Source organism: Schistocerca americana, chromosome 4, assembly GCF_021461395.2.
Source record: "Schistocerca americana isolate TAMUIC-IGC-003095 chromosome 4, iqSchAmer2.1, whole genome shotgun sequence".
Taxonomy (NCBI): Eukaryota; Metazoa; Arthropoda; class Insecta; order Orthoptera; family Acrididae; genus Schistocerca; species Schistocerca americana.
The window spans coordinates 141,674,975-141,696,980 of NC_060122.1; the positions used below are offsets into that span (position 1 = coordinate 141,674,975).

Genomic DNA, 22,006 nt, shown 5'->3' on the forward strand with positions numbered 1-22,006 from the left:
GACTGAAAGCGTTTAAACGTGTTGGACAAATTTAAAGAGCTGACACATGAGGAATTTCTACTGCCTACGTCATACGTCTCGCGCAGACGTAAGAGAGGAAGCATACAGACACTCAGTTTCCCTCGCCCCACATGCTGATCGTATCCGACAAGGAGCAGGTAATTTCGGCATCCACGCAGCGTGCAGCGCTTTGCAGAGTGTGAGGGTAGAGGTGTGGACTCACCGCCCTGTGGGAAGAAGCGCGAGTAGATGCCCTTGAAGGTGTCCTCGCGCACGACGCCGGTGGGGCACTCGGCCTTGAAGCCGCGGTAGATGCGCTTCAGCTCGTCCTCGGTGAAGCGCGTGGCCTTGCACAGCGCCTCCAGGCTGTCCGGCCGGTAGCGCGGCGGCGTCTCCAGGTCCTCCAGCTCAGGGTCTGGAACAGCCGACGCCGCCCCAGCCGCTCAGCCACCCGTCTCACACTCCGAAACTCTACAAAACACTTGGTGGCCTTTCTGACACTCTGCGGGCCATCATGTACACTGACCGAAAAAAGACGCAACACCAAAAAATTGTAATTGTAGAGCAATGAAATTCCGGGACTACAGGGAAATTAAGCGTTTCCGGACACATGTCCACATAACATCTTTTCTTTATTTGTGTGTGAGGAATGTTTCCTGAAAGTTTGGCCGTACCTTTTTGTAACACCCTGTATATTTGTTTAGAAAACATATCTAGGTGATTAACGTTGCAAGATCACAGGTTAATGTAACAGCGAGATAAGTCATTGCAAATGTGAAACGCTGGTACATAAACCCTTTGTGAGTCACATTTAGAAAAAAATGTTGGGGAAAAGTTTTTTGTGATGAATATTTATTGTATATGTCGCACATATGCCATATCCATTGCAAAAGTTCTTTTGAAGCTATTGTTAATAAATAAAATAATGATTCCAAATGGCATCATTAGAAATTACAAAATAATTACTCAAAAAATGCATACATAACTGTATTGTAAACTTACCGTATTTCTTTCCCTTGCCCTTGAAGAACTACGTAAAGTTGGTTCAATAACCAAGAATTTCACTATACACAGAATAAAACTAAACACAACAGTTATTGTTCACTCACAAATGCAGTAGCACAACTCACGACATTTCTCTGTTCTGCACTTCAAACGAACGGCGAGTCACGAAAGCAAACGCCACTGTGATCAGTTGGCCAAACTTGGAACTACGTGAAGCGATACCAATCGGTATCATTGAAGCATTGGGAAACTCAAAAAAGCCAGGAATACTTAATGATCCCATTTGGAATCGCAGACGCAGAAATGGTTAATAACCGGTGTAACTGAAAGAATGTTGACTGTTGTATTGTACAGGTGCCGAATGTCAGGCTGTGGGATGGAGTTCCATGCCTGTTGCACTTGGTCAGAAATTTAGGGAGAGCTAATGCTCGTTGTGGATGATGCTGGAGTTGTCGTCCCATGGTCTCCAATGTGTGCTAGATTGGAGACAGTTCTAGCAGGCCAAAGCAACATGTCGACAGAGCATTTTGGGTTACAGCAGCGGTATGTGGGCGAGCGTTATCCTGTTGGAAATCACCCTCTGGAATGCTGTTTATGAATGGCAACACAACACGTCGAATCACCAGACTGACGTACAAGTTTGCAGTCAGGGAGTGTGGGATAACCACGAGAGTGCTCCTGCTTCTTGGACAACATGGTTGAGGACATGAAGCAGCGATTAGCATGATTAATCAATTATTCAGAAACAGTTTTAATCACATTTATTATTATTATACCGCGAACCGGTTTCAACCCGACGTAGGGGTCATCTTCTGGGCGTTTACACCATTGGTCAACTGCTGGTGGTGTCACTCCTGTCTACATAACGGCAGGAAACTAATCTGGTATAAACGCCCAGAAGATGACCCCTACGTCGGGTTGAAACCGGTTGGCGATATAATGATAATAAATGCGATTAAGACTGTTTTTGAATAACTGAGTGCTCCTGCTGTCACACGAACTCGCACCCCACACCATACGTGCAGGTGCACATCCAGTGTGTCTAGCACTCAGACAGGTTGGTTGTCGGCCCCCAACTGGCTTCCTTCTAATCAACACACGGCCATTACTGGCACCAGCTTTCATCAACATACACAACACACCTGCATCCTGACCTGCAATGAGCTCTCGCTTGACTCCTCTAAAGCCGAAAACGGTGGTGGTTTGGTGCCTGTGGAATGCACGCTACACGGCGTCTGGCTCGCAAGTGTCCTCGAAGTAACCGATTTGTAACAGTTCGTTGTGTCACGGTGGTGCCAACTGCTGCTCATATTGCTCCTGCAGATGCAGTACGACGCACCAGAGCCGTACGCCGAACACACGATGGTCTCCGTTCTCGCTAGTACGACGCGTCCGCCCAGAGCCCGGTCTTCTTGCGACCAAACACTTGCGTGACCGCCGCTGCCAGCAATGATGTACAGTGGCTACAGTCCTGCCAAGTCTTCCAAGTCTTTCTGCAATGTCATAGAAGGAACATCCAGCTTAGCGTACCATGTTACGCGACTTCGTCCAAACTCAGTGAGTTGCTGAAAATGACGGTTTTTTTTTGCTTGTTTGTTTGTAAAATTAAAAATTTTCCCGGCGAATCACCTGTTCGAAAAGATTTCGGGATTGCAGCTGGGCGTCGTAAACTTCATTCCACGATATTTCGGCTGGACAACAGCCAGCCATCTTCAGGTAAGCCGAACGACGACTGACGAAGACTTTTTTTTTCTTTATTGATTTTCAATTCCCCTCGAAGGGGGCGGGCTGCCAGCAGCTTACTACGCTCCTCTACAGCCTACAGACTTTTTTTAAATAAAGGAAGAAGAAAGAAACAAGGAAAAACAGGCGATAAAATGGTGATTTAAAGTGTAAAATGGCGTAAAATTGCGGAAAGTTAAAACAGAAAGCAAAAGGGGTTGGCAATGTAGATAAAATACACAGGAATCAGACAAGTAACATAGTAGACACACAATTAAAAAACATGGCGACAGTCTGGTGTCGGTTCGCAAGAGATAAAAGGCACACCCAGCGACAGTATGATGGCCGTTCGCAACAAGTCCCAAAAAACACAACACGGAACACTCACTGTAGAACACTGCACGAAAGTGGCAGCACAAAGACGACACTCCCGAGCCAAAGGCAGATGGGGGGGGGGGGGGACCTGCAGGAGGGGGAAAAACAAGGAGGGAGGAGAGGAAAAAACGAAAAGGGGGGAACCAAGGAGGGAGAGGACTAATAAAGGGGGAGAAGGGCAGATGCGAGAGGGAATGAGAGGAGGCAGAGGAGGGAAATGGAAAAGGACGCGGGGGAGAGAAGGGGGCAAAGGGAGGGAAGGTGGGGAAGAAAGAGGATGGAATGGGGAGGGAGAGGGAGCCCGGGAAAAGGACAGAGGAAAGGAGGGGGAGTGAGGATCAGAGTTGATAGGAGGGATAAATGGAGGGAGAGAGGGCATCATCTGGGAGGGGGAGTTGATGGAAGCCACCTTGGGAAAGGAGATGTAGGGTGTAGAGATGGAGGGTAGGGGGACTGACGAAGATGTTCTCCCCTCCGTCTTATATAGTGCGCTGATGATACTGCCGCGCATGCGTTGAAGTCGCGCAGACAGAAGGACCACACCGCCCAGCGGCAGCGCCCTCGCTGGTGGAACTGCAAGACTCACCTGCCGTCGGTATTGTCGCTGGCCGCGTTCTCCTCTTTATTCCTGACTTTCGTTAAGAAGGCCCTGTTAATTTGCTGGGTCGAGTATTCATTACATTATCAACTTCATGTGAAATTGATTTTTCGTCCACCTTCTAAGATTTCGGATCTGCTGGGATCGGTGAGGGATGATTTGTTACTGCGGAAGGCGGGAATTTGTAAAATATCGTGTCAATGTGGTATCGCCTATATAGGCGGACGACGCGTACAGTGGAAGAGCGTTGTACGGAACATCAACGTTGCACTCGCCTACTTCAACCTAGTAAGTCTGCAGTTGCGGAACATTGTATGAGGCGTGCTTTTTAAGTAAGTACCGTTTTGAAATTTTAAAAAAAGTGCTAAGATATCTCAATAATTTTATTTTTACATGAACGCCTGTACCTCAATCTAAGCACTGACGCCATTACAGTCTAGTTCTTCCTTGTTTACGTTGTGTAGTGAGTGTTTAAGATGTCTCCGATAATCGTAAGTCCCGCCGACTGTGAAGTACGGGCTGTTATAAGATTTCTTAGTGCTAAAGGCCTAAAAGCGATCGATATTCATCGTGAGATCTGTGCAGTTTACGGAGAAAACATTATGAGTGATGGAATGGTAAGAAAGTGGGTGAGAGCATTTAAAGATGGCCGCATAAATGTGCATGATGAACAACGGAGTGGGCGTCCTTCGGTCGTTAATAAAAGTTTGGTACAGGAAGTGGACTAAGGTGAGAGAAAACAGACGCCTTACGATTTCCTCCTTTCGGGATGACTTTCCGAATGTTTCTCGTAGTGTTTTGTATGTCATTGTGGCAGAGCACTTGAATTACCGAAAATTGTGCGCACGTTGGGTACCGAAAATGTTGACGTATGTGCACAAAACCAAACGTTTAGACAGCGCATTGACTTTCCTTGAGCGGTACCGCAACGACGGTGACGGTTTCTTAAGCCAAATTGTTACGGGCGATGAAACATGGGTGGCCTACGTCACACCAGAATCAAAGCAACAGTCCATGGAAGTTGAGCAAGGGCATCGTTTTGCTGCAAGACAATGGCCGTCCACATGTGTCGAATCAGACCAAAGAAGTCATCACATCTTTTCGATGGGAAACTCTACGTACAGCCCCGATCTTGCGCCCAGTGACTACCATCTGTTCCTGCACTTGAAGAAACACCTGGGCGGCCAGCGTCCTCAAGACGATGACGAAGTCAAAACAGTGGTGATGCAGTAGTTAACAAGTCAGGCGCAAACTTCTATGAGGAGGGTATTCAAAAACTGGTACAACGTTATGACAAGTGCCTCAGTGTTGACGGAAATTATGTAGGAAAGTAGATTAAGGTACAGGCTTTCATGTAAAAACAAAATTATTGAGGTATCTTAGCACGTCTTTTATTAATTTCAAAACGGTACTTACTTAAAAAACACCCTCATATTTCCAACGGACATTCAATGGAGTATGACCAAACTTCGATTTTGGCCACAGTAACAACCTTCTGTGACTCCATTATCAAAGAATCCGTTTAAATACCCATTGCAGAAAATCTAATGAACCGTCACAGTGGTTACCAACTGAATATCGTGTGGAATCCCGTCATCGAAATTTGCTCGAGACGAAGACGCCAGAAGACTTCGACAGCTGCGGCCAGCGACAATACCGACGGCAGGTTAATCTTAGAGTTCCACCAGCGAGGGCGCTGCCGCTGGGCGGTGTGGTCCTACTGTCTCCATAACTTCAACGCATACGCGGCAGTACTATCAGCGCACTATATAAGACGGAGCGGAGAACGTCTTCGTCTCCGTCCTATCCTCTGTTATGCCAGTCCCGTCTGGATATCCCCCCCCTCCACCCAAATTCTATAAGTCCTTTCAGATACTCGAGCGCCATGCCCTCCACCTCGCCTTCCGTATACGCCTCCCGTCCCTCACGCGGATCCTCTATGACCTCATTCCTTTCCCCCATCTCCTCCTATTCCTCGAACATATCCGCATACTCTAGATCTCCCGCCGCCTTGATCCCCCTCACCCCCCGGTTGCCCCTCTCATCGCTCTCTGCCACGCCTTCACTGTAGTGTCGCCCCTACCTTCCATCTCTACACCCTTCATCTCCTCTCACACATTGGCTTCCATCAACTCCCTTTCCTGGATGATGCCCTCTCTCCCCCCATTTATCCCTCCAATCAATTCTGATCCTCACCCCCCCTCCTTTCCTCCGTCCTTTCCCTAGGCTCCCTCTTCCCCCCCCCCCCTTCCATCCTTTTTTCTCCCCATCTAACCTCTCCCTGCCTCCCTTCTCCCCTCCTCCCAAGTTCTTTTGTATTCCCCTCCTCTGCCTTTCCCCACTCCCTGTCACATCTGCCCAGCACCCCTCCCCTTATGGGTCCTCGTCCTCCATCGGCTCCTTTCCCCCCTTCCCCTTCGATAAACCTCTCCTCCCCCCCTTTTTCTTTCCCATCATCTGTCCAGATTTCCCCCCCCCCCCTCCCATCTGCCCTCGGCTGTGGTATGTCATACTTTCGCCAAATTTTTAGAGCAGTGTTCAAGTGAATGTTCTGTGTTGTTCGTCTTTCCAAAGTGTTGCGAACAGAAATCATGCAGTCGCTGGGTGTGAATTTTATGCCTCTTGCAAACAGAAACCAGGATGTTAAATTGTCTATTATTTTACCTGTCTGCTTCATATGTATTTTATTAGCATCATCATCCCTTTGTTCTCCGATTTTATCGCCTGTTTTTATTGTTTATTATCTTCATCTTTTGAAAATAAATTCTGTAGACTGAAGAGCGGCATACTAAGCCGCTGCCAACCCGCCTCCTTCAGGGACGTCTTCGTCAGTCCTCGTTCGGCTCACCTGAAGATGGCTGGCCGTTGTCCAGCCGAAATATCGTGGAATGAAGTTTACAACGACCAGCTGCAATCCAGAAATCTCTTCGAACAACGACGGTTTTATCGCCTTAAAGGCGTTCTTGACTAACATCTGGTCACCATGTCTAATGTCAAAGATGGTTCAAATGGCCCCGAGCACTATGGGACTTAACATCTGAGGTCATCAGTCCCCTAGAACATAGAACTACTTAAACCTAACTAACCTAAGGACATCACACACAGCCATGCCCGAGGCAGAATTCGAACCTGCGACCGTAGCAGCAGCGCGGTTCAGGACTGAAGCGTCTAGAACCGCTCGTCCACACCGGCCGGCTGTCCAATCTGAAACCTAACTAATGCTCATGACCGTTAATAGCGTCTGTTGAAAGCAAACCAGCTAGCGCCACTCTTACGCGACTTGCGGAAATTCTGAACAGATATGATCTTTCAGATGTAGAAACACGTGTACCAACTATCGTCTATGTCGCGCATTGTAAGCGATTTTTTTGCGTCAGTGAATTACATTCTATGCAACTGCAAACGCTAGTGTAGCTATGAGAGCCGGTAGAAAGATACATGGTTTGGACAAAAATATGTGAGCCGTGCTGCAGCTCGCGTTGGTGCTGTTCATAGATTTCTGCCCTGTGTTGGAGGCCAGACCGTATCGTTTAGTTGGCATGATTGCGGTTGTTTGTCTTCTTCTCGTGTTGACTGGCGCCACTCGCGTTGCCTGTCCGCTAGTGCAGCAGCGGTAGTTATCGATATGTAGTAACTGTTGCTCTACCTTTGGTGCGACGTCGTTGTTTTTCCGGGTCGTGTGAGTGGGCCAGTTCGGTTGGGGACTCAGGAGGAGCCAGGTCCGCCCGGTGCTAGAACATGACGGGACCGCTAGTGGCACGCATGGACTGCCGGATGGAAGGGCTGTGGTCACGAGGGTGCACAATCTCGTCGTAAACCGGATCGAGGAAGCTTTAAGATGAGTGCGTGGTTCCTTTCTCGTTCCCGGAGCTCTAAACACAGTATTCTGGTGACGTAGTGCAGACCGCCGGCTCCGGCTTTGGCGTATTGTTCCATCGTTACATTTGGTTTATCGGACGTCAAGTAGCTTCAGCAAGATTATCATTTGTAATTCGTTAGACTGCCACTAGTGTGAGTTTCCATCTTGTGAAGTGAATGCAACTCTTGGCTGCCTGTCTCATCGCTTGCGAAAGTGCTTACTGCCGGACCTTCTCAGAGTTCCATTCGTGGAGCACCGTCTGTGACCCCTTGGTTCTTGTAAGACATGTGTGTTCTAAAAGGAGGTCTGATGGCCGGTAGTACAGTGTAACGCTCCTTCAGCCCACGCCCTCTGCGGGTATCATCTGCCTGAGGACCCTTTGAGGAACTTATGTACTGGTCCTTGTATTTTATTATTGTATTATTTATTACAATACCTTCTAATGGCTACATTAAGGGTTATATGTGTCTAGTTAATAGTTCCGGTCGCATTCTAGAATAAATCTAGCAGTGTAGTGTTCAGTAGATGTTAAGGGTTGTGTTACAAAGTTTACCATCATCTTATTTCATCCGTTTGGTGATCAGTTGCTTGTTTTTTAATTAACCTTTGCTACTGTATTTGCTGTTTTACAGCAGGTCTATAAAATTTTTATATTATTGCCGTTCCTGGCGTGTAAGGCCTTGAGCTGTGATTGTGGTCACTTGCCTTAAGATTCTAATTTGGTATTTGTATTTTAGCAGTAAGCCTTTAGAACGTTATTTACTACCATTCCTGGCGTCTGATGCCTTCTGCTGTGTTTGTGGGGACTTGCCTTTAATATTTCAATACCTGTAATTTGTAAGTTGCAGCGAGTTTTAAACAATTCTTAATTTATTGCCATTCCTGGCGTGTAAGGCCTTCTGCCCAGATCACAGTGGCTTGCTTTTAAAACATTATCTGCTGTATCTGTAATGGTAATTTGCTGAATAACTCACTGAAAACGCTATTATTTACACAGTTCTTTATTCCTTCATTAACAACGTTTGGTATTTTTTATTTACTGTTGAGTCTGGAATTACTGGTTTAAAGTAACTGTAAAAGGCAACCAATAGCGTCTGGTTACGGCCCCGTCCACAACTGTAACCGAATCCTGCCTTCCCTTGAGTACCAGGTTTCAATATGAAAACGCCAAGTACACAAACACTACCATGCCTGATGCAGTATAGGATACCCGTTGACAGTCGAAACATATTCCAGTCGTCTAGGAATGGATAAATACAGGGAATCTCATTCTATTCTTCTTGGTGTGGCCGTGCGGTTCTAAGCGCTTCAGTTTGGAACCGTGTGACCGCTACGGTCGCAGGTTCGAATCCTGCCTCGGGCATGGATGTATGTGATGTCCTTAGGTTAGTTAGGTTTAAGTAGTTCTAAGTTCTAGGGGACTAATGACCTCAGAAGTTAAGTCCCATAGTGCTCAGAGCCTATTCTTCTTGTAAAATAATGGGAAGTGCAGGTAACAATGACCGTGGTAGATAGGAATCACGCACCCTCCTCTCCAAAGTAGACTACAACAGCTCAATTATATTGAGATCTGGCGACCGCGGTGGCCAGGAGAGATGCAACAGTTCAAAGTCGTGCTCACAAAACCAGTGCTTGGCGGTGTGAGCCGTATGAAGAGTGGAACTCAGCAAATGTTGTGTCACGAGATGGACCTGGCCAGCCAAAATGGTCAGACGATGCTTGCCAGTCGACCGTGCAGAGTAACTATGGTGTCCATGGAGTACTTCGATATGGCTGCCGAAAGCAACACTGAGGCCACGAAATGTTTCACTCTTGCTCCGCAGACTCGGCCAGAAGTTCGAAACGGTGTGAAACAAGACTCATACAACCAACTGATATTCTTTCGTTACTCCAAAGTGCAGGTTTTATGGCTCGACACCACGTTTCCCTGTCACGGGCATTTGCATCACTAAAGAGTCGGTTTGGAATTCCAGCGAGCCCTGCAGTTCCCTGCGTATGGACCTGCTTTCGTATTGTTTTGGTGCTGTCATGGTTCACTATTGAGACATTCAGTTCTTTTCCAGCTGCTGCCCTTTTATTTTTCGTCCTCTTCAATGACCGTCTATCATGGTCAATCAGCACACACTTTCGTCCGCGTTGTGACTTAGTGCCTGATGTTTTTCTGCCTTACATCTTAGATGCGGTGCCTCTTGATACACAAAACACTTCGGCTCCCTTGGTTACGGAAGCGTCCACCATACGATCACTAGCAATTTGCCCGCGGTTCGAACTCGCTTGGTTGCGACATGATGCTCTCAGAACTATACTGAACACTCTTCTGACCACGATTAACACTTGGAACGTATTGAGAACGTTGCGCAGGCGATGCATTTATTGCGGTGTTTCCATATTTTCTTCCAACTGCTGTTGGTTACCGACTACAGAAGTGACAGCTGGACATGCCATATGGATCAAAAGTGTGGGTTCAAAAAATGGTTCAAATGGCTCTGAGCACTATGGGACTCAACATCTTAGGTCATAAGTCCCCTAGAACTTAGAACTACTCAAACCTAACTAACCTAAGGACATCACACACATCCATGTCCGAGGCAGGATTCGAACCTGCGACCGTAGCGGTCCCGCGGTTCCGGATTGCAGCGCCAGAACCGCACGGCCACCGCGGCCGGCAAGAGTGTGGGAAAGGAATGGGAATAGGCTGAGTTATCCTTGGGGGCCGACAGGTGGCAAGGAGTACCTTATCAATTTTGCCGCCAAAGACATTTCTTCTAGTACTAATGTTTAGTGTTTAAATTATTAAGAAACTAATCTGATAATGTTGAAGACATTACACATACTGATGTCTATATTATTAAAATTCATTTCTTAAAATTGATCTTCGTAGACTGACAAAGGAATCAGTTTAATGTTACGATGATCGGCGGACGTAGCCGACCAGTCAAAAAAGGCGCTCTGCTCGAGCAAGCGGAAAATACATTCATGTTCAGAAAAAGCAGAACACCTTGAACGACTAGAGACAGAACGTTCAGTTTCACAGGACATCTATGCCAGTATCTTCTGCAGAAATGATTAGCATTTGAACCATGTCGGCCCACCGGTTCAAGGTCTACATCGATATCGTGGCGCAACACTTAGGAGGGGTTTTTCAAAAGTCCATGCAAAGTCTGAAAGATGCCACCACCGGCGCGTATCGAGGTCATGTTTAGTTAGTAGCATCTTTGCAAAGTACGCACACTAAGTTTCAGCCATATTGGTCTATTTCCTTGTGTTTGGCACGCGTGTAAATCAAGGAAGTCAAGTGATTGTCCAAAAATGGATGAAAAAGAATTTTGTGTTGTGATTAATCATTACCTCAAGAGACTAAAGACAAGCTTGATAAACATTACAGTGACTCTCCACCTTCGATTAGAACAGTTTATAAGTGGTTTCAAAATTTTTGGAATGGCCATATTGGCACAGGGGATGCTGAACGTTCTGGACGCCTGTGGAGGTTACGACTCCAGAAATCATTGATAAAATCCATGATATGGCGATGGATGACACAAGAGTTAAGGTGTGTCAGGTTGGTAGTGCTGTGGGCATCTCGAATGAACGGGTACGTAATATTTTGCATAAACATTTGGACATGAGAAAGCTATCCGCAAGATGGGTTCCGCGATTGCTCACACTTGGCCAGAAACGGAATCGTGTGAAGTGTTGCAAGGATGGTTTGCAGCTGTTCAGGGAGAATGCACAGGACTTTAAACGTCGTTTCGTCACTGTGGATGAAACATGAATACACTACTACACTCCTGAGACCAAACAACAATCTAAACAATGGGTTACCAAGGGAGAATCTGCACCAAAAAAGGCGAAAATCATTTCTTCGGCTGGAAAGGTTATGGCGACTCTCTTTTGGGATTCGCAAGGGTTCAAATGGCTCTGAGCACTATGGGACTTAACATCTGAGGTCATCAGTCCCCTAGAACTTAGACCTACTTAAACTTAACTAACCTAAAGACATCACACACATCCGTGCCTGAGGCAGGATTCGAACCTGCGATCGTAGCGGTCACGCGGTTCCAGACTGAAGCGCCTAGAACTGCTCGGCCACTGCGGCCGGCAAGGGATAATTCTCACCGACTATCTGGAGAACGGTAAAACTATTACAGGTGCATACTATTCATCGTTATTGGACCGTTTGAAAACAGAGCTCCAAGAAAAACGACGGCGATAGGACTACAAAAAAGTCCTTTCCATCACAACTCTGCACCAGTATACACCTCAGCAGTTGTGGTCACAAAATTAATGGAAATGGGATTCCAGTTCGTTTCACATCCCCCCCTATTCTCCAGACTTGGTTCCCTCGGACTACTGTTTGTTCCCCAATTTGAAGAAATGGCTGGTGAGACAAAGATTTTATTCAAACGAGGAGGTGATTGCAGCAACTAATGGCTATTTTGCAGACTTGGACAATTCCTATTATTGGGAAGGGATCAACAAATTAGAACAGCGTTGGACGAAGTGGTATAGGTCTAAAAGGAGACTATGTCGAAAAATAAAAAAGGTTTACCCCAAACATGTAAGCAGTTTTTATTTTTGCACGAACTTTTCAACGCCCCTCGTAATAACCGGTAAGGTGTGCCTGCGGCTATGGTCGTCGCTATAAACCGAAGGTAATGGATTAGTGTGACTTGCGCAGACGTGCAGGATGCCTCGCAGACGTATCTACATCTACGTCTACATTTATACGCCGCAAGCCACCCAACGGTGTGTGGCGGAGGGCACTTTACGTGCCACTGTCACTACCTCCCTTTCCTGTTCCAGTCGCGTATGGTTCGCGGGAAGAAAGACTGTCTGAAAGCCTCCGTGCGCGCTCTAATCTCTCTAATTTTACATTCGTGATCTCCTCGGGAGGTATAAGTAGGGGGAAGCAATATATTCGATACCTCATCCAGAAACGCACCCTCTCGAAACCTGGCGAGCAAGCTACACCGCGATGCAGAGCGCCTCTCTTGCAGAGTCTGCCACTTGAGTTTATTAAACATTTCCGTAACGCTATCACGGTTACCAAATAACCCTGTGACGAAACGCGCCGCTCTTCTTTGGATCTTCTCTATCTCCTCCGTCAAACCGATCTGGTACGGATCCCACCCTGATGAGCAATACTCAAGTATAGGTCGAACGAGTGTTTTGTAAGCCACCTCCTTTGTTGATGGACTACATTTTCTAAGCACTCTCCCAATGAATCTCAACCTGGTACCCGCCTTACCAACAATTAATTTTATATGATCATTCCACTTCAAATCGTTCCGCACGCATACTCCCAGATATTTTACAGAAGTAACTGCTACCAGTGTTTGTTGCGCTATCATATAATCATACAATAAAGGATCCTTCTTTCTATGTATTCGCAATACATTACATTTGTCTATGTTAAGGGTCAGTTGCCACTCCCTGCACCAAGTGCCTATCCGCTGCAGATCTTCCTGCATTTCGCTACAATTTTCTAATGCTGCAACTTCTCTGTATACTACAGCATCATCCGCGAAAAGCCGCATGGGACTTCCGACACTATCTACTAGGTCATTTATATATATTGCGAAAAGTAATGGTCCCATAACACTCCCCTGTGGCACGCCAGAGGTTACTTTAATGTCTGTAGACGTCTCTCCATTGATAACAACATGCTGTGTTCTGTTTGCTAAAAACTCTTCAATCCAGCCACACAGCTGGTCTGATATTCCGTAGGCTCTTACTTTGGTTATCAGGCGACAGTGCGGAACTGTATCGAACGCCTTCCGGAAGTCAAGAAAAATAGCATCTACCTGGGAGCCTGTATCTAATATTTTCTGGGTCTCATGAACAAATAAAGCGAGTTGGGTCTCACACGATCGCTGTTTCCGGAATCCATGTTGATTCCTACATAGTAGATTCTGGGTTTCCAAAAACGACATGATACTCGAGCAAAAAACATGTTCTAAAATTCTACAAGAGATCGACGTCAGAGATATAGGTCTATAGTTTTGCGCATCTGCTCGACGACCCTTCTTGAAGACTGGGACTATCTGTGCTCTTTTCCAATCATTTGGAACCCTCCGTTCCTCTAGAGACTTCTGGTACACGGCTGTTAGAAGGGGGGCAAGTTCTTTCGCGTACCCTGTGTAGAATCGAATTGGTATCCCGTCAGGTCCAGTGGACTTTCCTCTATTGAGTGATTCCAGTTGCTTTTCTATTCCTTGGACACTTATTTCGATGTCAGCCATTTTTTCGTTTGTGCGAGGATTTAGAGAAGGAACTGCAGTGCGGTCTTCCTCTGTGAAACAGCTTTGGAAAAAGGTGTTTAGTATTTCAGCTTTACGCGTGTCATCCTCTGTTTCAATGCCATCATCATCCCGTAGTGTCTGGATATGCTGTTTCGAGCCACTTACTGATTTAACGTAAGACCAGAACTTCCTAGGATTTTCTGTCAAGTCGGTACATAGAATTTTACTTTCGAATTCACTGAACGCTTCACGCATAGCCCTCCTCACGCTAACTTTGACATCGTTTAGCTTCTGTTTGTCTGAGAGGTTTTGGCTGCGTTTAAACTTGGAGTGGAGCTCTCTTTGCTTTCGCACGTATGTGCGAACGTTACCGTCAAATCAGTGAGTTTGAAGGACGGCCCATTATTGGCATGAGAAAATATGATGCATCGAACCGACAAATTGTTGCTTGTGCAGACCGAAGTATTTCGGCAATACAGTGGGTGTGTGCAGACTGGTTCACGGAAGGCCGTACAACACGACGAGGTGCTCAGAGGAGATATACACCTCATCCGAACGGCATTGCGCGACATTCCTTCCCACGGCTCTTGCGCAACAGTGTAACTGTGTAACACATCGTACACTATCAGGGGTGACAGTCCGTCGCCGTTTATTACGGCACGGGTTACGTGCGCGTCTCAGCCTACCTTCGACGAATGTGCCGAAACATGACAGACGGCGGTGGCTTATGGATCGACGTCATTGGCCACAGACGAATCCACGACGTGTTTGTTTGAAAACGACGGCCGCATTTTGGTTCGCTGCAGACTGTATTCGGACAAGACACACAATGCCAACTCAAATCATTTTGATATTGAGTGCTATTGAGTACAACCACAAATCACAGCTGGTGCGAGTCCAGGGCACTGTGACCAGTGTTATCTACGTGAATGACATCCTGCGACCCATAGCCATACCCGTTCTGCACAACAACACCGCAGACACCATTTTTCAGCAAGGCAATGCGCGACCATATGCTGCTGAACGAACACGTGCCTTCTCGGTGTCACAGGATGTCAGCCTTTTGCCATGACCCGCCATAGCATCAGACTTGTCGCGAATCGGAAATGTGTGGGATGTGGTGAAACGAAGGGTGCAGCGCCGTGACCCAGTGCCAACCACCACAGGCGAACTTCCGGAACCAGGTGACTGCAGCATGGCCGGCTATACCACAGGACGCCATTCGCGCCTTATACATTTAGATATCATCACGCATAAAACAAGTTTTCAGTGAATATGGTGGACCCTGTGCTTAGTAGGCAACAGGTCACATGCTAAACTGAGGTGACTGAAATGCTGATCATTTCTGCAGAACCTACTAATGTACATGTCCTGTGAATATGAACTTCCTATCTGTAGTCATTCGAGGTTTTCTGTTTTTTCTGAACATGAATGCAGTAAGACACTGTCTAACGGTGTCTTAGACTACTAGTCTTCATACAGACAACAAGTGTTCACTACGTCGTAATTTCGTTTAATTAAAAAAGTTTCACTTTGCCTTCGGAAACATTCGTTAAGTCAAGTACTGCCATCGATCTGTGTTACACATCACTTAAGAAAATAACCCAAAATTGTAACAGTGCGGCCGGCCGGGTGGCCGAGCGGTTCTAGGCGCTAAAGTCTGGAACAACACGACCGCTACGGTCGTAGGTTCGAATCCTGCCTCGGGCATGGATGTGTGTGATGTCCTTAGCTTAGTTAGGTTTAAGTAGTTCTAAGTTCTAGGGGACTGATGACCGTAGAAGTTAAGTCCCATAGTACTCAGAGCCATTTGAACCATTTTGTAAGTGCGACGACTTGAACTGAAGAAATAGGGAAACACATACAGTGCATTTTTATGTTAATATTATGGTGCTCGAAGGGTGATAATCAGATTACGGGATAGCTACTGTTATTAATGAGTTGAGACCTGTTCTCACATAGGGTTGATTTTGAAGACGCAATTTCCTCATTTCGGTTTCAGTTAATAAAGGAGGTGGCAACCCATGTATCTGAACCTTATTGTAGCACTGTTGTTTTATCCTGGAAAGCAGCTCTAAAAGTCACTGTCTTTAAATCGTATTTTAGGGTTCGTGGTCTACGGAGAAGACAATCGATGGAGGGGTCGGGAAAGGTTGCCAACAGCCTTGCCGCAGTGGTAACACCAGTTCCCGTCAGATCACCGAAGTTAAGCGCTGTCGGGCTGGGATAGCACTTGCATGGGTGACCATCCGGTCTGCCGAGCGCTGTTGGCAAGCGGGGTGCACTCAGCCCTCGTGAGGCACACTGAGGAGCTAATTGAATGAAGTAGCGGCTCCTGTCTCGGAAACTGACATACGGCCGGGAGAGCGGTATGCTGACCACATGCCCCTCCGTATCCGCATCAAGTGACGCCTGTGGATGAGGATGACACGGCGGCCGGTCGGTACCGTTGGGCCCTCATGGCCTGTTCGGGAGGAGTTAAGTTTTAGTTTAGTGGGGGAAGCTTTGGACGATACGAGGTAAGCAAGCGTCCATGTGCTTATCTAGGGAAGAATTAAGTGCACTTTACTAGAATTTACCTTTTGCGGTTCATTCTCACAGAGCTCCACATAAAACCTTCCACAAACTACAGCTTGTCCGTTTAGTGTTTCCGGCGGAGTAACGTGTGACGGAAGGAATTTCTTCTCATTTAAAATGAACACATTTCGTACGCCGCGATCGCAGTATAGACGCTTTTATTGTTCCAAGATAACCAGTTTCAACAGTCCTATGCTGCCATTATCTGATTCCATGGGACTTGTAACACTGCAATTTTATAACAAGTTACATTGGATAATGACAGCATAAGATTGTTGAAACCAGCCATCTTGGGACAGTAAAAAATGTCTACACTGCGACCGTGGCGTACGAAGTGTGTTCAGTTTCAACCATACCAATCGCCCCACAGGATAGCATGGGTGTCTTCTAGCTTATTAAAGAACGGAATTGCTATAACTTTTCTGCGTTAGTCGTATTATACAACTGTTAAGAGTAGTACAGTCTGTGTTTTTCTATCGGAAAGCTGTTTCTCAATATCCTTTTCACTACGGGAAATCTCTGTGCGCAGTCACCTGTGTATTGGCCGTAAAAGTGAATGTACATTCTCGATGTAATTCAGTAGAGCGCACTGTGGGTGTAATCGATAATGGGACATGGAGGCTTGTATAGAACACGGTTCAGCTTGGCAGCATACGTACCTCGAAGGGTCCTGTCCACCTAAGACGGTGCTCGCGTTAGCACTTTACAGCGAGAAGTGTTGTCAGAATGGGAAGCTGCTCGGTGAACTGGCGTGCAGCAAATTGTAAATTATGATTTTAAGGTACCGCAAGAAGGGTACAACAGAAATGAGCAGTTTTTTTACCGCGGCAATTGGGAGCAATGTGACGATACGAGCCGTACACAAACGCCGCATAGTCAATATGGCCTATAAGCGTCCATTACTAAGGACAGTACAAAGCAATCCATCCCCCTTCCCACCCGAAACATGGTGGTGTGCAGGGAATGCGGGCAAAAGAACATCTACAATGGAACTTGGACCAATGGCGTCGTGTTCTATTCACCCACTAGTGCTGGATCTGTATGACGTCGAGTGATTATCGTAGAAATTTGTGGAAGAAGCCGGGTAACAATCCATGTCTCAAGTTTGCAGTCTCGCGAGCTCAGAAGGATAGTGGGTAAGTCAAGCAGGCTAGTAGGTAAGTCACGGTTTCGGGTGGTATCACGTATGTAGGCTACACACCTCTCGGCTATCGAGGCTAATTACGTTGCATCGTCCAGAGATCGCGGTGCCACACTATGTTGGCAATGAGAATCCATACCACAGACACTAGCAATGGCTCGCTGCAATCCGCAACGAGGTATCGAAGGCCCTACTGAAGATGATACCTCCCACTGAGGTCAATATAGAGCCCAGCAAGCAAGATACCATCCCAGTTTTTGACCACTCCTTCAGAAGTCAACATCATCTAGTAGGGCAGTGTTCGTCGAAGTCTCAATGGAACATGTAGTTGTGTTAAAGTTGGACATTGTACATCACGACAACAATGTGAGACCTGAGTTTCTCCTGGCGTATACAACTTTCAAATAACTTCCGGGAATTCACCCAGGTAACACTTTCAGCGACCGCCGATATTTCGGCCATTTTCAAGGCCATTTTCAAGGCAAACTGCAACGGACAGGCGGCGTACATGCAAATTTAATACCTCGGTTCTCGGAGAGAAGCAGGAAAGATAACACACACACACACACACACACACTGAACACTAGTGCCACCAAAGATGACCAAAGTCAGAGCTATCGATAGTGAGACTATGAATTCGCAGGTGAGGCAGCATTGACTCTGTTCCTCTGTTTTTTGACAAGGGAGAGAGCCGGATTCCAAACAGAGTTTAAACAGAAACCTCCATCCCTGTTAACGAGGTTGCTCGCTAATTTAATCTCAACTGCCTCCCTAATGACACTGTCCCAATAGCTGGACGTGCATGCCAATATCTCGGTGTTATTATATAACATGGGGTGACCAGTATCCAAGCAATGTTCGGCAATAGCAGATTTATTTGGCTGCTGTAATCGTGTGTGCCGTTTATGCTCAGTACATCTGTCCTCCACGGTCCTGATAGTTTGATCAATATATGCCATGCTGCAGCTACAAGGAATACGATATACACCCGCCTTACGCAGTCCAAGATCATCCTTAACGGAACACAAAAGTGCTCTAATTTTAGATGGAGGTCGGAAAACACATTTCACATCGTATTTCCGTAAAATACGACCGATCTTATTGGACGTGTTTCCTACGTAAGGCAAAAAGGCAGTAGACTTAGGTGTTGATAATTCGTGTGTGTGTGTTATCTTTCCTGCTTCTGTCGGAGAACCGAGGTATTAAATTTGCATGTACGCCGCATGTCCGTTGCAGTTTGCCTTGAAAATGGCGGGGTGTTCTCCCGCCGAAATATCGGCGGTCGCTGAAAGTGTTACCTCGCTGAATTCCCGGAAGTTATTTGAAAATCACGAGAACAGTTTGTGACTGTATGCATGAGGTGACGCTTTCTTAGCCATTACAGTTGTAAATGTTCTACGCTCTCCTGTGGCAAAGAACTGTCTCAAGTTAAGTAAATATTTTTCTTCATTTATAACAGAGTGAACTAGTGACTGTTGCTAAAAACGGACCATCTTCCAGAGCACTCAAGGAATCCACAGCGAGAAGATTATAGTTTCGTCTGGTCATAACAAATTAGATGGCTGTGCTATACGGGGACAGGCTCCTGAGACTTTTTTGATCAACCTTCAAGTCAATATTTCGCCTACGGGTTCGCCTTGCAGGACGGTTATGCAGGAATCAAAAAAATGGTTCAAATGGCTCTGAACACTATGGGAATTAACATGTGAGGTCATCAGTCCCCTAGAACTTAGAACTACTTAAACCTAACTAACCTAAGGACATCACACAACACCCAGTCATGCAGGAGTCAATGGCGCGGAGTGGCCTGCGGTATCTGATGACATGGCGGTTGAGGAGCGACACGTGATGACAGGGTGTTGTGTGATGTCCTTTGGTCAGTTAGGTTTAAGTATTTCTAAGTTCTAGGGGACTGATGACCATAGATGTTAAGTCCCTTAGTGCTCAGAGCCATTTCAACCATTTGAGGAGCGACAGTTGTGAGGAGACCCGGCCGAACAGGTAGTGGGCGGTCTACATGGACACCAAACAGGTAGCACACTGCAGTTTAGTATTGCATCGTCACATCACTGCCGTCACACAGGAGTGCAAAATGATCGCTGCAACGCATCAGGCAAAAAGCATGGGATCTACACAAGATCCGACCGATGGAGCATGAATATTTCTGCAAGAACATCATTTGCTAATGAATGATGGGAGCAAATTTTTACTTGCAGATGACGAAAGAGGACCAAATGATAGGATATTGGTGTTCGCCAGCGGAAAGGGAAAATCCTATTTAACAGACTGCAATTCGTTCTTTGTCGATGGAACGTTCAAAAGCTCCAGCAAACAGTTTGGACAGTTATTTATTGATCATGCCGATATTTCTAGTTCTGAGGAGGAAACAAACACAGTTCCAACCGTGTATGCCTTGCTACCCAATAAAAAGCGAGAAACGTACGATCGATTTTTCTCAGCTGTTGAGAGCAACGTACCTGGATGGAATCCTATAGCTATCATGATAGATTTCGAAGCTGCAATCACCCAGTCAGTAACACATTTTTTTCCTGATGCAAAGATTAATGACTGCAATACCATTTCAATCAGTGCTTGTGGAGGCAAGTGCACAATTGCGACCTTGTTGCTGCCTACACGGAAAACGAAGAAATTGGTTTTCACATAAGATTGTGTTCCGCTTTGGCTCTCATTCCCCTGGACATGTTAGATGATGGGTGGCTATGCATTCAGGAGAGCACGTCAGATAGTGAAAAACTGCAGGATTTTTACGACTGTCTTTTTCAATAATAGCTGGATAATGAAGACATGCCAAGAGATATATTGAACTGCGGAGTAAGGCGTCACCGCACCAACAACGTTTCAGAAGGATGGAATCGGAGGATAAATACATTAACTTCGAAGGTTCACCCAAATTTCCTTAGTATACATTCTCAGAGAAGCCGCAGAATATCATGCGCACCAATTTGACCGACTAGTTTTAAATCTAGGTGGAAAAAGAAGAAAGAAGTCCGCAATTAAGACAGATGAGATAGTTTCTAAGACCCTTACAAGACTCCAAGTTGACGGCAATATAAAATCATTTCTTAATTTCGTGGCCTATGCACAGAAATTACAATGAAAGGGAAACTGCTGAAGCTACAGCAACACTTGTAAATACTGGAAAGGGGTTCAGTTCACACCGATAGCCCTATTGTAAAAATTGTAAATAAATAATCATCCTGTAAATATTGTAAATAAATATAATGCGGGCCGAAGAGAGACTACCTCCTCGTTGTGTTCCCTGGAAACGACACAAAGTCGGCTAAATGTCTCTTGCAAATTGTAAAAGATTCACTAATGAAGTCTGAAAAGTCATAGCTTTTCTAACAATCGCAATCAGCTTTTTTCTGTAGAGAATTTTAGAAACAACGTGTGTATGAGTGGACGATGAATACATTTTTTTTCAATATATAAATTGCGTTCCTTAACGCTAATTGCTAGCAGGACTCACATTAGACCTCAGTACACTTCCCTGCGTGGTATGGGAAAATTGAGGTTTATTTCGAAATAATTAAAGAAAAAGTTTCTACCGAGAACCAAATTCTATAGTTGGCTCCTCTTAGTATATGGTAAAAGGTTGCCACTCCTATCATATCAAATTTTGGGTGAGGGGTTGAAAGATGGAAAACATTTTCGGTTGCTATAGTTTCTGTAAAATACATTGTTAAGTATGAGGTTGAGCGAAAATTATGCCCTATGTAAGATTGATCAGAACAAAAATTCTAATGAAAAAGGTCTTACGCATAACTGTGCTGCAGCTAATGGTTGACATGATATCGTGGGGGCAAAATCAGCTCATATTTCTAATTTGACTAAGGCTACTCTTCCTTGCCCAAAAAAATTCTGAAAAAATGTAACCTGGCTGCACTGGAGGAGTGTGAATGTCCCTCGGCAGCTGCCCGGGCCGGCACGGGCCGAGCGCTCAGTCACACCAAGCGGCAGCAGGTAGTGACCCAGCAGGTAGTGGCGCAGCATTTACGACACACCCTGTGCCGGTCCCTCAGCATCCCGAATTTCTCACAAGTGTCGCCACATTCCAGTTTCTCACAAGTGTCGCTTCTCACAAGTGTCTACAACTCATGACATGAACCCGACTGAGCCTGTTTGGGGCCAGTCGGAACTTACATTTCCCCACCGCAGGAAGCCTCTTCACACTATGGGTGATCCCAAGAGCGCTGAGCTTGTGCGCTGCTGGCGCCAGTCTCCATCGATTGCCATCTCGATCGTTGTGAGTCGATTTTCGATGCCTGCTTGTCTTGGCGGATGGGTATTTAACTGCGGCGCGTGCGCTCTGCAGGGCCTTGAGTTCGGGTATCAGCTGTCTGAGTGACAGTGACGTGTGGAGCTGGCGAGTGACCGAGTCGAAGGAGCGTGGGCAGCGGCTGCGGCTTGTTTCGCCGTTTGAATGCAGATCAGCTGCCGACGGTGATTGGGATTTCCTGGAGATC

The 22,006-nt window shown here is 46.2% G+C and overlaps 1 protein-coding gene and 1 pseudogene across 1 annotated transcript in view; one reads left to right on the top strand and one right to left on the bottom strand.

Moving 5' to 3' along the window:
* Positions 1 to 22,006, bottom strand: part of LOC124613308 — a 369,764-nt gene that overhangs the window by 282,239 nt on the left and 65,519 nt on the right. Inside the window, exon 3 of the mRNA XM_047142004.1 lies at positions 224 to 415. Coding sequence (XP_046997960.1) covers positions 224 to 415 — 192 coding nt within the window. The remainder of the gene's footprint in view (positions 1 to 223; positions 416 to 22,006) is intronic.
* LOC124614250 lies at positions 15,957 to 16,074 on the top strand (annotated as a pseudogene).